The 15,631-nt window shown below is 34.6% G+C and overlaps 2 protein-coding genes across 2 annotated transcripts in view; both read right to left on the reverse strand.

Annotated features, from left to right (window-relative positions):
- The window catches only part of LOC148954806 (uncharacterized), a 33,420-nt gene extending 19,662 nt beyond the window's left edge, over nucleotides 1-13,758 (reverse strand). The window contains exons 1-3 of the mRNA XM_089105187.1: nucleotides 13,608-13,758; nucleotides 6,425-6,580; nucleotides 1,083-1,215 (exon numbers count right to left, since the gene is read on the reverse strand). Of these exons, the coding sequence (XP_088961313.1) occupies nucleotides 1,083-1,215; nucleotides 6,425-6,469 (178 nt within the window). The 5' untranslated portion in view covers nucleotides 6,470-6,580; nucleotides 13,608-13,758. The remainder of the gene's footprint in view (nucleotides 1-1,082; nucleotides 1,216-6,424; nucleotides 6,581-13,607) is intronic.
- Nucleotides 11,988-15,631, reverse strand: part of LOC148954807 (uncharacterized) — a 35,156-nt gene continuing 31,512 nt past the window's right edge. The window contains exons 4-5 of the mRNA XM_089105199.1: nucleotides 13,608-13,764; nucleotides 11,988-12,051 (exon numbers count right to left, since the gene is read on the reverse strand). Of these exons, the coding sequence (XP_088961325.1) occupies nucleotides 11,988-12,051; nucleotides 13,608-13,764 (221 nt within the window). The remainder of the gene's footprint in view (nucleotides 12,052-13,607; nucleotides 13,765-15,631) is intronic.

Consider the following 15,631-nt stretch of genomic DNA (forward strand, 5'->3'; position numbering starts at 1 on the left):
AAACAAATAAAAATTATTGAAATTATTTTATTATTATAAAATGAAAATTATTTTAGCGTCAAATCTATATAACAAAAACTATTTCCAAATTAGTGTCAACTATTAATTCTTGTTCCCTCTGTTCCACGACTGTCCATGGTGTAATCTATACTAGAATGCTTCTACTAATCCAACCGTGATGGGAGACTGGCACCCTCTATTCAAGGTTTTTCAACGATGGTGATTCCAATGGTGTGATCTCATATTTCCTAACCTAATTCACTCTTGTGGCATCAAGAAAAATTTATCAAAAACCAACATACATGAAGATTAGCTTTTGAACGAGCCATCAACCATATCTTTATGATCTTCTAGAAACCTGCTAGTGCTGGCAAAAAAGAAAAAAGGGAAAATATAGAGCTTCCCTGCTGCCGCCGATGCCAGTAGCCATTTTCCTTGTTTTGCAAGCTATAAACCTCCAGTACAGGTTTTCGACGTTGGTGATTTAAATCATGCACTTTTTATTTTGATTTGATGCCACGCCAAGAACAGTTTTAGGCCTGATAATCTGAGGGAGGGGCGGTCAAGGTACCTTAATAGGAGTGTAAAAATATAAATAAAAGAAATTAAATTTCAGATGTAAGAAAAACTGAGTGGGGGGGGGGCAAGGCGGTGTTAGGAAGGCGCTCATTACTTTCAGTTGAAAACCTTGTTTTTTTTAATTTAATTTCTGGTCGTTTTTAAAATAATGCCGGGACATCCAGCTCCCCCTCCTTGGAAAATCCCTTCCCCCGCGAAAAATTTCTCTGTGGAAAGAATATACATACAGTGCAGCAACGAGACAATCCAAAAGATAATATTTGTACCCAGTTTATCGAAATGGTGTATGTGACATTTCAGGAAAGGTTTAATGGGGGGGGGGGATCCGGTCAAAATTTTCAGGGAGTATTGATGAGACAAAGTTGCATAAAGTTCAGGAACAGTTATATAAGTTACACGAAAAAGTAAACTACACGGATAGTTTGGTACCCTCCAAACAAACAAAACAAAACAAAAATAAAACTGAATCATCTTCGTCTACCGATATTACCATATTTACATACCTTTATCATAATCAGTAATAGAAATAGTTACTGATGATTGACTTGCTCCAGGACATAAATCTTCGACTGAATTCTGTGAAGGTAACTCGAAGGTCCTATTTAGTTCTGCAGGCGGTTCTTCCGGCCCTGCAACCTTTAAACATTTTTGCATTAATACAAATATTTTCATATTAATTTACACATATACTTTGTACTAAGTGCAAATTGATTTAAAAATTTGAGTAAAGAAAACATTGCTAGTCAACAAAGCTGCAAGGAAAAACCGTAACAGCCACAAAATTAGGGGAGACAACAAAACCTATTTTATTTGAAAGAGAATTTTCTTTCAATTTGATCTACGGTATGGATTGTAAAATATCGCATCAACAAAAACAATTTGAAGTGTTTATTTCAAGAACGCAGTGGTATTATTAGTTCCAAAGATCTTGCATTTCTTCTATCATAGGAAAAATCAAAACGCACCTTTATATCCATCTTTTAGTCAATCATTATGTGTTATTTTACGTTAATTTATAAAAATAAACTTTATTGAGAATGAATTTTCTTTCAAACATATAAAATAAATATAGTACATAAATAAAACAAAATAATAGAAGCATAATAACTTTATATAAGAAATATAAAAATTTAAATTTAACAAACATAGATTCATAAAGAAGACCCAGTTATTCTCTCTGCCTAGTTATTCTAAGTAATGACACTAACTGAAAATACTATTACTGAACCAGACTTTTTTCCTTCTAAGCGATAAAAATTGGTAGTCTCTGATGTCCCATGAAGTTGCAAGTGCCAACATGACTGAACTAACTGATGGCAATGAATGAACTTAATACTAACTAGATTGAGCTAAATCAGATGCTAATTTTGATTGAGTCTGATTGAGGTTTGATTAAAACTGAACCAACAGATACTAATATTACTAAACTAACTGAATCAGGAATCTATTCCTGATTCAACTAACTGAAGCAATGAACATCAAACTGCCAGATAAATCATCTGAAAAACCAATCGCAGTGGTACAAGTCCATGTAGGCTACAGATAGTATAAGCTCGTCAATCATTTTAACAATCAACATCATTCATCCCATCCATAATTTCAGGTGTCGACCTGTGTCTTCATTTGCAGTTCCCAAACATCAAACAAGTTGGAAGCCATAGAAACAATATTGTTTATTTTGTGGTCTACCATGAGACCTATCCTGTCCCTGTCTACATGTCCTGTAAGTTTCAAGCCAACTTGGCGGGACAAATTTGGACCAGTTTCCATAAATCAGGAATCAATATAGCCAAAACTAGTTTTATAAGCAAGGAATTAGTTTTATAATCAAAAAGTCCGAATTATTTCTGGCTTATTGGAAAAAATAATTTTTTTTTGCCCATTTTTGGGTGAACAAGATTCACTTTTCAAGTACTATCTGTGCTAATGATATAAGTTTCGAATTTGATAAGAAAAAAACACAATGGCCAATATTGAGCCTCATTTTGAGGGTAGGGGTCGTGACCCAAATCTAAGCTTTCTACAATTAAATCCCCTTGGCCCAGGGGCTTTAAACCCCTGAATGTAAGCTTTAAACCACCCAGAGACACAAAGTTACATGACCATTTTTCGTCCTTCCTCCCTAAGGCCCATCCCTTTCTAATAGAACCTTGAGCGTCATCATGGCCCCCGGGAATGATCTCTGAAATATCCAAGCCAACTCGAAGTAAAAAAAATTTTTTTTTAGCTTTTCAGGACCCCTTTTTTTAATACAGACCAATGTCTTGTATTGGAGCATTGGACTTCCCTTAGCCCAAGGATTAAAGAATATAAAATTAAATTTTTAATTCTTTTTAAAGAATATATAAGTTTTAAGTAATTAAAAAAAAAAAAAAAAATTTAACCCATTTTTGGGCAAACATTTTTTTTTCTTTTTTTTTATAGCACTGGAGTTCTTTTTGACCCAGGAACTCAAAGATTAAGGTTTTAAGCTGTTCAGAGAAAATGAAGCTTTTATCATCTTTTTTTCAGGCCGCATTTTTGGCCGGACCATCGTCTTATGTTTTGTTTTTATTTTGTTAGTGCACTGGGGTTCCCCATTAACTACAGACTTCCATTCGTAAGTTTCAAGCACATTAGAAATATTTTTTATTCAATTTCTGGCTCCAATAGGGAGGGGGGGGGGATCACAGTCTAAAAGTTTTTCAGATATTCAGGTGCCCTTGACCGAAGAATTTAGCGATCCCAGATATGCTGGGCTGTCATTTCGATAAAAGGGGTACAAATAGTGTCTTTTAGATTGTCTCGTTGCTGCACTGTGCGCGTATTCTATGTTCCACGGGCATTCAAAGTGCAAAAATTTTTGACGGATCATACAAAAAAACCTTCAACCCACCTCATCCCTTTACACAAATTTAAATCCTTCCCTCCCTCCTCAGCACTTTCTGAGTCTTTCAACTAGATCACTACCCGAATGGTTCTCACGATATTGCAGATGCACTATTTTGATAACCCGAGGACATATAGCGTCTTACAATTTATTGCCTCGGTACCCTACCGTAAAAAAAGTTCCAAGGGCTAATAGCCCATTTTTTTTAGACAGATCCAAGTTCTTAAATCGTTTCACCTTTTTTTAAGTCGTTCTTGTTTTCTCTTCTTTTTTAACTTATATTAATAGAATTTATTTCACTCCATGGACAAGCTCTGCTTCTTGGATATGTCCATTATGTTGTATGTTTGATTTAAATAAAAGATTTACAAAAAAACAAACGATTTCCCAATGAAAAGTTTTAAAGCTTTATATTTTTTTAGTTCTTATAGCAAAGCCAGTGCAACTAGCAAGATTGAAGCATAGGTATTTCACATACCTCCTGTCCAGCATTTCTTTTCTCCCTCCCTTTCTTTTCTTCCTCCCTTTCTTTTCTTCCTTGTTTCTTAGGTTTTTGTTGTTATTGTTTTATTTTTGTTATCAAGATGATTTTTGCTATTACTACTATTATTATTAGGAGATGTTTTGTTTTGTCAATGTCCTATTATTTACATACCCAACCTTACGAGCTCTGCTCTCTGTTGGCGGTAATTTTTTTGTATTTTTAAGTATATTAAATGAACAAGTTCACATTTGATTCTGGTTGAAGCAATAACTGCAACTTAGAAAAGAGCACACCATGGCCCATGCTTATCAAGAATCACCGTTCGGTGAATCACTATCCGGTGAATCACCGTTCGGTGAAACGGTGATTCACAAATAACAATAGTTACTGACATTCAATAGCACAACTAATTGTAATTATGAGAACATATTTTCAAAAATTTCGAAACCCCTCAAAAATGGCGTGACACGGTGGCAGTTCTAGTCGTAGGCAGGGGTGGGAGGGGGGGCTGCCCCCCCCCGTTTCTCTTATATCTGAAATCAAATCCTTTTCATTTTATATTTTTACACTCCTATTAAGGCACATTGCCTCTCCCCAGGTTATTAGGCCTAAAACCGCTACTGGCACGACATCAAATCACATGACACTAGCAGGTTTTTATAAGAGAATAGAGAGATGGTTGATGGTTCCTTCAAAAACTAATCTTCATGTATGTTGGTTTTAAATAAATTTTTCTTTATGGCACCACAGTGAAGAAGGCTATGAAACATGGAGAATCACACCATTGAAATCACCATCGCTGCAAAACCTTAAATACAGGTTGACAGTCACCCATCACTTGCGTTAGCAGAAGCAGGTTAGTATAGATAAAACCATGGACAACCGTGGAACATAGGGAACAAGAGTTACCAGTTGACATTAATTTGGAAATAATTTCTGTTATATTGATTCGACACCACAATAACTTTCAATAATGAAAACAGTTTTTTGGAGAATTTTAAAAGTTGCCTGAAACACGTAAGACATGATGCGGATCCCAAACTGAAATAAAAAGTGAACTGTTGAAATAGCCATCTTCATAAACCCGTTGACCAGAGGTTCAAACTCTCTCACCTTGAAAAACAAGGACAATCGTACATTTGCAGCAAATGTACTGTTGTGTCCCTCTCTTTCCCCAGCACTATCAGGCTTCTGGAGAATTGTACACATGGCTAAGGGTTCTACTCTTTTGCTGGTTTCTTTCAAATTCGTTGGTTGGTTTCGTACTCTAGGAAAGGATAGCCTAGTGTTCTCTGTTATGTATTATTAATTTTTTATAAGCTTGCATTCTGTTTTTCCCCTCCGTTCAATTCGTTTTTGAGAAATATCAGCGACCAATTTGTTATATTAAACACTTTGTGAAGGCAATGGGTCTGTGAGACCTGAGCCTCGACCCAGAGCCTATGCCCCCCCCCCCCTCATTTAGCTAATACTTTTGCTTCCAAGGGCTAACAGAAAATTAATAGCAAACATTGCTAGTTGACGATTGGACGACGGAGGAAAGCCTAAAATTGTTCCCCTATTCGCGCCCTAGACATCATACAATACAATGAAATGAGTTTAATGACCCTGATCTTCAGCATATAAACAAGTTTCGTGTTGTTCACTCCTTCTTTCAGCCTACTACAAATGGTGGCGCTCAAGTTTATCATTCGAGTTTTATATAATTTGTTGTTGACTATATACATAAAAAAGGTAACTTTTTTAAAATAAAGTTTTCTGATGGAAGTAAATAGTTACACTGAGACTTAAAAAGAAAAAAATTTGTTGCTTCGCAGCAAAAGAAAAAATATACATACGAGAATTGCAAAAAAAAATAACGACTGACGACAGTCCCTATGTTTGTAAGATTATGTAAAACTGGCGCTTTACTTAAAACAGAAAACTCACGCTTAAGAAACAAGAACGCTTTATGCTTACACTGTAAGCAATACCCTAAAGCATTTTGCATGTGTATTGTACAAAAATACTGCATTGTTTTATAACACAATTTTTTTCAATAATTCTATAATATATCTATATAATTCTATTTTTATCTATGATCTATATATGTAATCTATATAACATAATTTCGTCTTTTTTACGTGATTAACTGTCAGGATTGAATTTTAAGATCTACAGTGCACCGAAGTAAAAAAAGGAATATCACTTTTATAATTTTAGGATGAACTATTATTACTGTTTTATTTTTTGACAAAAAAAAAAAGAAAGACAATATTTTACTATCACCAAGATTTCTAATGATGACACTATTTAAATAAAATGAACCCTTGAAAACCACAATTCGGGTAAGCATGTCATGCCTGCAAAAAAAAGAGCTACCCCCCCCCCCCAATATAAATTCTGGTTATCTCAGCGCACTTTCTACAAGTACCCTTCCTCCCCCCTCCCACACCAATAGATTTTTCTGATCTTTAAATTACGGCTCTATAAGCCTATGAACTGAATATTACCTGATTTTCTCCGCTTTCTTGCGCATGGTTCCTGATCGGCGTCATCAAATGGGAAGAGCGTTTTGTAGGCGTACTAGTTACATCAGGATTCCTTTCGTAACTTTATTTGTATGCTGTCCTGCATGATGTGGCCTCACATTGATCGTCTTTCTTCGACTGCAAAATAGTTGAAAAACTTTATTACTATTATTTTTTTCCGTCTACAACAAATCACCAAAACTAACCTTTAAGCCTCTAAGCTTAGCTTCTAACTACCAATATGAATGCATAAACAAAGAGCTTACACTAGCAGACCAAAAATTTTACTTGAATATATAGGACCACTCGAACGAAAACTTGGGTTTTCGTTCCAGGACTTTGATTGGCTATTCAAAAAAAAAAAAAAAAAAAGGCTAGATTTTCTTCAAATGAATGTGCATTGTCAGTTTAATATACATATACTGATATTTAGTAATAAAATGTTAATATTATTTGATTTATTAAAGTTACAAAAGTAAAAACATTTATATTTGTTTCTGTAAAGTGCAAATTTTGTTTTGGCCTTGGGAAGGCATAGGGGTTTTGCGCCCAACTTATGTTAATTTCCGCTCGTTTTGAGTTTGACTCGGTTATTTATTGTAATTTCTGTTCGTTTTGGGTTTCATTTATTTACCAATGATTATTTATGGGATTTTCACGCTCTGTAGATTATTTGATGTTATTTTGGCTCATCTTTGGTTTAATGGTGTTCTGTACTCTTCTTAGAAGATTTTGTTTTATGGAAAAAGTTTTTTAATTAATTTCTTTTTGTTTTTTATTGACATGGTCTTTTGAGGGAAAACGAAAATAATACTTTAGATCCTTTCCTTTTTTAAAGAATTTATAGTTTGGCCTGCTATTTGTATGCTGGAGAAAAAATTTCAGCAATTTTTAACAACATACACTGTTTTAAAAATCTGGACATAAATAGTACTGTTTAATTTAGTTTCATACCTCCTCTAGTTGACCTGAAATGGAAAACTTGATACCATTCGCAAAATAATCTGTTTAATTTGTTTGAAAGCTTGCATACACTTGCGTTATTCTGATTTGGTTAAACTTTAAGAGCTGAATTAGCCCCGAAAGTTTGAACATAATACCCTCAGTCGTTCTTGGGATACTCCTGAGATGCCTTATTGGGAATTAGCATTATCACAGTGCATTTTAATTTAATCTTAAGGCAACATTTAGTTTTTAAACATAATGGGTGAATGGGAGGGTGGGCGTGGGAGGGTGGGAGTGGAAGGGGGATTAGTTGCCCTCCAATCACTTTTGACTATTAAAAAGGGCATCAGCCCTTTCTATATTCAGTCGAATGAGCCACTTTCGAAGTTCCCACGACAACTCCTTCGATACGAAGTGCCCTGGTCTAAACAACAACAACAACAAAAAATATTACTAATCACTTTCGACTATTAAAAAGGGTACTAACCCTTTGAATTTCATATCGAATGAGCCCTTTTTCAAGTTTCTTCGACGAATATTTCAATAAAAACCTTATATGCCCCCAGGGTATAACTTATAATACTTGCCCTGAGGGTTGTGGGGGAGTGTCCTCCTCAAAAACATATTTTCTATCTGGAAATCAACTACTCTGAACAAAATGGCTTTCTCAAAATTTTTATTGGATGTTCGGGGGAATGATGGGCGTGGGGGGGGGGGGCTAGTTGCCCTCCAATCACTTTCGACTATTAAAAAGGAAACTAGCCCTTTAAATTTCCAATCGAATGAGCCTGTTTTGAAGTTTCTACGCCTTCTATAAAAACCTTATATTCCCCCAGGCCATAATTTAAAACCCTTGTCTCGAGGGTTGTGGGGGAGTGTCCTCCCAAAAACATATTTTCTAAAACCCTTGCCCAAAGAAAATGGCTATCTCAAAATTTTGATTGGATGTGTTTGGGCGAATGATGGGCGTGGGGGGGGGGCTAGGTGCCCTCCAATCACTTTCGACTATTAAAAAGGGCACTAGCCCTTTGAATTTCCAATCGAATGAGCCTGTTTTGAAGTTTCTACGCCTTCTATAAAAACCTTATATTCCCCCAGGCCATAATTTAAAACCCTTGTCTCGAGGGTCGTGGGGGAGTGTCCTCCCAAAACAAATATTTTCTATCTGGAAATCAACTAGCCTAAGCTGAACAAAATGGCTATCTCAAAATTTTTTATTGGTTGTGTTTGGAGGAATGATGCGCGGGGGGGGGGGGGGGGGGCTAGGTGCCCTCCAATCACTTTCGACTACTAAAAAGGGCACTAGCCCTTGGATTTCCAATCGAATGAGCCTGTTTTGAGGTTTCTACGACAATGCCTTCTATAAAAACCTTATATGCCCCCAGGGCATAACTTAAAACCCTTGCCGTGAATATATTTTCTATCTGGAAATCAACTACGCTAAAAAAAATGGCTATCTCAAAATTTTTATTGGATGTGTTTGGGGGAATGATGCGCGTGGGGGGGGGCTAGTTGCCCTCCAATCACTTTCGACTATTGAAAAGGGCACTAGCCCTTTGAATTTCCAATCGAATGAGCCTGTTTTGAAGTTTCTACGACAACGCCTTCTACAAAAACCTTATATGCCCCCAGGGCATAACTTAAAATCCTTGGCCTGAGGGTTGTGGGGAGTGTCCTCCTCAAAAACATATTTTCTATCTGGAAATCAAATACGCTGAACAAAATGGCTATCTCAAAATTTTGATTGGATGTGTTTGGGGGAATTATTGGCGTGAGGGGGGGGGGGGCTAGTTGCCCTCCAATCACTTTCGACTATTCACAAGGGCACTAGAACATTCAATTTCCAATCGAATGAGCCCCTTTTGAAGTTTCAATGACGACCCCTGTCATATGAAGTGCCCTACTCTAAAGGAAAAAAATAATATGATATATTGTGCCAACATCGAGTTGGGGGGGAGTGTCCTCCTCAAAAACATATTTTCTATCTTGAAATCAACTACGCTGAACAAAATGGCTATTTCAAAATTTTGATTGGATGTGTTTGGGGAAATGATGGGCGTGGGGGGCTAGTTACCCTCCAATCACTTTCGACTATGAAAAAGGGCATTAGCCCGTTGAATTTTTCAATCGAATGAGCCTGTTTTGAAGTTTCTACGACAACGCCTTCTATAAAAACCGTATATACCCCCAGGGCATAACTTAAAACCCTTGCCCCGAGGGTTGTGGGGGAGTGTCCTCCTCAAAAAGATATTTTCTATATGAAAATCAAATATGATGAACAAAATACCTCTCTCAAAGTTTAGATTGAATTTTTTTGGAAGAACGATGGGTTTGGGGGGGGGGGAGGGGGTAGTTGCCCTCCAATCACTTTCAACTATTAAAAAGGGCACTAGCCACTCCAATTTCCAATCAAATGAGCCCTTTTCGAAGTTTCTACGACAACTCCTTTGATATGAAGTGCCCGGGTATGGAGAAAAAAAAAATACATTGTGCCCACATCATTCTTTACTTAGGCAGCGCGATCGCGCTGCCTATGATAACTTTTACTTTATCTTTTAATTTAAATATGCATATCTAGCTTTCTTAAAATTAAGCGTCAATTTTGCTCTTATTAGTTACCATTTAGTTTAAAATTTGACTTTTAAATTTAATTTTATGTATAAGTTTATACACAATAAGAGAGCAAATACCGCCACTAACACAGCTAAATCCCGGTCAGGATTGTCACCTGCAGTATACTCGTAGTATTTATAATGATTACTCGCCCCAAAAAAAGGGGGATTTAAAATTGCGTTAAAATAAGTAGTACTCCTACTCCTACGGACTTCTTTTTTCTAACGGAATTTTGAAAAAAAAAATTTCAATAAGAAAATTGTTGTCAACCAGCTTCAATTTTACAAATAACTTTTGTTTTAGATTTTAAAATGCAAACAAGATATCAGAGTAAAGATAAGTGAAAAAAAAGAAACAAAGTAAAAGAACTTGTTTCTTTCAATTTCTATAGATGGTATAAAACAAATATTGGTATAAAAAATGACCGGAAAAATGCAGAAAAAAGAATACTTTTAGCAATGTAAATAGGCAAATATTTAACTTATACACTGTGAATAAATAATAATATGAATAGAACGAACAAAGTCATTATTTATAGATTATTAGTAAAACTTTATATTTAAGATAAATATATTACATAAAATACAACATATAAAAATGTGTATAATATATAAGTATACATAACTTAACATATAATATATATTAAATATAAAATTTAAGACGTAATGTACAATAACGTACAAAAATAGTCTTTTAAGTGTATTAATTTAAAAAACCGGCCTTGCTTTGTGGCATGGTTATTCAGGGGGTGTGCGTTCTCCAAAAAAAAAAAAAAAATAATATAACGTGAATTACATCACTTGCAGCTGAAGAGAACTTGGAAAAGACTGAAGAGAACCTATAAAATGGCTGAAGAAAATGGTGAAGGAAGGCTTTTCATCAAGAATCCTTTAAATGTTCAAAAAACTGCACAAACTTTGAATGCTGTTTCTCTAGTAACCACTCAAATTCAAACAAAAACTATTCACTTAACATGTATTCTAGTCAATTTCTCAACGAGACAATTATGCCACGGGAGTTACATGTCTCTTGGAGAAAAAATGGAAGGAGATGTTTAGATCAAGGAGTGATCCATGGTTTTATCCAAGTCGTTGGGGCAATGAGGATTTAGAGAACTTTATGTACATTGCAAGGAGTCGGAGGATTTGGTGGAAAAGCTTTTTAAATTGGGGTAAGAGGGACGGAACAGACGGTGAAAATTTTGAAGAGTATTTGCAAGCTAGATATTAGGAAAATTGGAAGTATATCCCTTTGGCAATACATCACAGGGAGACCGTTTTGGAGAAAGAATGAATGAAGGAAATTCATTCTCCTTTTGGAGAATGGATTTGGAGAAGGAAAGATTATTTTGAAAAAGGAAAGTAAAGATTTCCATTATATATATATATATATATATATATATATATATATATATATATATATATATATATATATATATATATATATATATATATATATATATATATATATATATATATATATATATATATATATATATATATATATATATATATATATATATATATATATATATATATATATATATATATATATATATATATCACAACAAAATTTTTTATCAAATTCCAAGGCAAAAAAAGAACTGATTGAACTTTTATTTGACGAATTTAAAAACTTGCTCCATGTGCTGCAAGCAGCTTCAAGCTACTGCCTCAAGAGGCTTTCAAGACCTGATGAAAATAGTGATGCTCAGCAGAAGTGAAAGTATTGATACCGGCTTTCCACAGCGTTTGAGTTGTACCCACAAAGACGCAGATACTAGAGTTGCGTTGCACACAGACTACTTAAAGTGGGGTATCAGTGTTGTATACGTCGATGCGAATAACATAGACATCGTTGTCCTTTTCTGTATCATTATAAGTTATCCCTTAGATACCACTCAAATGGCAAAAAACGGAAAGCTTTTGTCCAATTTCGTGGATATTCAGTGCCTAAACATCAACTTTGCACGAATTTACCAAGCGATCTAGTTTTTCCCATATGCCTTCTTCATACACTTTTTGTCTGTGATACCGTTGGTTTTATGTTCTCTAAAGGAAAAAGAATGGTGGTTAAGGCTGTCGAGAAATGGGGATTGCAGAAATTGATTTCTTTGCTTGTGAAAGAGATAGAGAGGTCAAGGGTTGATCCTTCTGTCCTATGCAAGAAAACGTTCTTTTTATTAGCTGGAAAGTCATTGTTGTCGTATATGAAAAAACATCCATATCTCCTTATCTACCTGACCTAAGCCACAGTTTCTAGATCCCTTACGATTTGGCTGGACTTTCGAAAATGTTGAGGTTTTGCCAGCTGTGCTACCCTTAAGCAATTCCTAGATAGTGTGGCCATTGAGTACTGCTCGTGCAAGCAGTGTACAGGAAATTGCTCATATGCGGGAAGTAGACCGTGTGATCTACTTAGAGACTGTCTGACCGCTGTGGGGAATACTTGAACGCTTCTTTTATGCTCTATAATTAATTTTTCTGGTTCTGTAGTTTTCAAATTTTCTGCTATTGATAATTTTGACTCAGATAGAAAAATTTGACATGCTGAGCTAGTATCTTTCAAAGTTTGTAAATAAGTACATTACACGAAATAGCTAACAGTTGCTCATAGTGTAAGTGGTCATAGTGTAACTTTCCGTTACTCGCCAAATATTTGAATATTACACCAATTTTTATTGACGAATGAAAACAATGAAATCACAAGTTTCAAGGTCATCAGCATTGAGGGGCACCGACAATCAATTGTATTAATTACCATAGGCAACGTGATCATTGTTGAAATTTCTTGCGAAACGTATTTTTTAACAACGAAAAACTGTGTTTGTTTTTTTTGGAATTTTGACGCTCTCGATTTTTTGAACGTTTTCTTGATTCGTAGTCAGCGCTATCGACTACCCCATTCCCCATTATTAAACCTTTTGCTGCTGACTGATCAACTACTATTCCAATTTTCGGCGAGTGGCTCCCTAGCCGCTCCCGAATAGGAGAAAAACTCAGAGATAGACAGGGAGAGGGAGAGAGGGGAGAGAGAGAAAGAGAGAGGATGGAATAAAGAGAGGGTGAGAAATAGAGAGAAAGAGAGCTAGAAAAGGAAGAAGAGGGAGTGAAGAAGAGAGGTTACCTAACTAATATTCTGTAGTCTAAACAATGATTTAACATAGAGTTAAAATGATTATAGTGTATTGATATTATAATGTATAAGTGTATTGAATATACAGAAGCGTAGAAAGGGAATTTCAAATTCCTGGGAGTAAATTTTAAGGTGCATTACCATAAAAATCAAGTTAACACAATATCCCGAGAATTCCAGGTCAGCTGTTTAGAAGAAGAATCGACACAGAAGAATCGAATAGTCTTTAGAAGAATAAGAATATATATATATATATATATATATATATATATATATATATATATATATATATATATATATATATATATATATATATATATATATATATATATATATATATATATATATATATATATATATATATATATATATATATATATATATATATATATATATATATATATATATATATATATATGTATATATATATATATATGTATATATATATATATATATATATATGGCCTTTTACCCATTATTCAGTTTAGATGTTCCAACGTTCGATGGACCAGTACTTATAGCTTTAGGATTCAAAACAGTCCCCGATGTCTTGCTACGAGGCCTTGTGACATCAGTGGAGTTCATCGAATATCTTGAAGGCTGACCTTGATTTTTGGCTAGAGCTAGGCCTACAAGAAAAAATATTAAATCACTAAAGTTAACATCAAATAGGGAATATCTCCGACCATACAATTTCAGAAAAAAATGGATTAAAGAGTGTTCAGAATTAAACTGGACCAAGCCCATCGTTTGCAGTTACAGGGCACCCTTTCTGGGACCGATGGACCTTGAAAAAAAACACCACCAAATAGCTAAATTCTCTAAATTGTTACCATAAGAAAAATCAACATCGTCTATCATACAAGCTAAAATAACGTGAGTCACTGTTTTTTAATAATATAATGAGTGTCCAGAAATAAAGCGGCCGAAGACATTTTTTTTTTTGCATTTACACACCTCTATTTATTTCTCAAAAGAAAAAAAAGCAAATCAGTATATTTCCCTAAATATAAATAATAAAAATTTGTATTCCGTCTGTGATGCAAACTCAAATAGGTATAGTCCTTGATTTTCTAATTATAGAAGGCTTGTTCAGAATTAAGTCACCGAAGTCCATTTCTTTGACATTTATAGTGCACCACTACCCCGACTTAGCCAAAATCCAATGTTTTTTATTGTCTTTATCAACCAAATTTCATTAAATGGAGTAACTGAAATATTTCAGCACTTTTTGATGAGCTATAAAAATATCTTATTTACTTTCATAAAAATATGATTCTTCTTAAAGGAAATTGGTCGTAAATTACTTACTGGTCTTATAAAATCCAAAGTGAAGGTGGGATTGTATTTACGATATGCCCTAATATAGGGAGCCTACAGGGAGCTTACTCTAATATAGGGAGCCTAAATTTTGAAAATTACTTTTCTCATCTTGGTCCAATTTGATAGCAGAACCCTTACAAATAAACACCCAAAAATGAATACTGTAACTTTTTACCACTCAGACTCCAAGTGGCTTCAAACCACCAAAGATTTTATCTATTAACAAAGGGAGAGGGGAACCAAATATTTCGATTGTTTCCTAGAAATTTCGTTCCGTTTTTACCTCTTCACCTGTGGCCTCGATTCACAAAAACGCTGGGGGGTGCATCTCTCAAAACGTAGGGGGAACTCTTTTTAGATCAAATTGTTCCAATGAAACTACCTAAAAATAACATTTCTCAATAGAAATATCAAGAAAAGTCGTCTTTCGAAAGCTAAGAGAGGGCGAAACATCCAGAAGAGAGCGTCCCATTCCCTGATTGGCACCACTATCAGTCAGCTTTTACATTGCAGCCTCGCTGCTTCATATTTTTTAAGTTGTGCCTTTCTGGAAGAATTTCATTAAGACCGATAAAGCAAAAATCCGTCTCACCTTCTTTTCTTTCGCCACCTATCTGCTCCACATAGCATCAAGAACATGCAGCTGAAGATTGATTAATAAATATGCAATAAATGAACCAAAAATTTCAGTTTCAAAGTTGACAAAAAAAGACATAAAACAAAATTGCATTCACGAATTAGAATTCGTGTTTAATTAATTTTTAATTTATTTATTTTTTTCCTTGTCTCGTATTAGGATGCAATTTATTAGTCTTGTAACTGTTTAAAGTGTAATTGTTTGTTTTCTTTTTCTCTTTGTTATTATCCGTCCTTTCTTTTATTTTTGCAAACAGTTTTATGTCAAATTAAATTAAGATGTCTCCCATATGTAATATGGTCGCCACCTATCTGCTCCACATAGCATCAAGAACATGCAGCTGAAGATTGATTAATAAATATGCAATAAATGAACCAAAAATTTCAGTTTCAAAGTTGACAAAAAAAAGGCATAAAACAAAATTGCATTCACGAATTAGAATTCGTGTTTAATTAATTTTTAATTTATTTATTTTTTTCCTTGTCTCGTATTAGGATGCAATTTATTAGTCTTGTAACTGTTTAAAGTGTAATTGT

This window comes from Artemia sp. Qi Xiang Cuo, chromosome 2 (genome assembly GCF_049724085.1).
Source record: "Artemia sp. Qi Xiang Cuo chromosome 2, ASM4972408v1, whole genome shotgun sequence".
NCBI lineage: Eukaryota > Metazoa > Arthropoda > Branchiopoda > Anostraca > Artemiidae > Artemia > Artemia sp. Qi Xiang Cuo.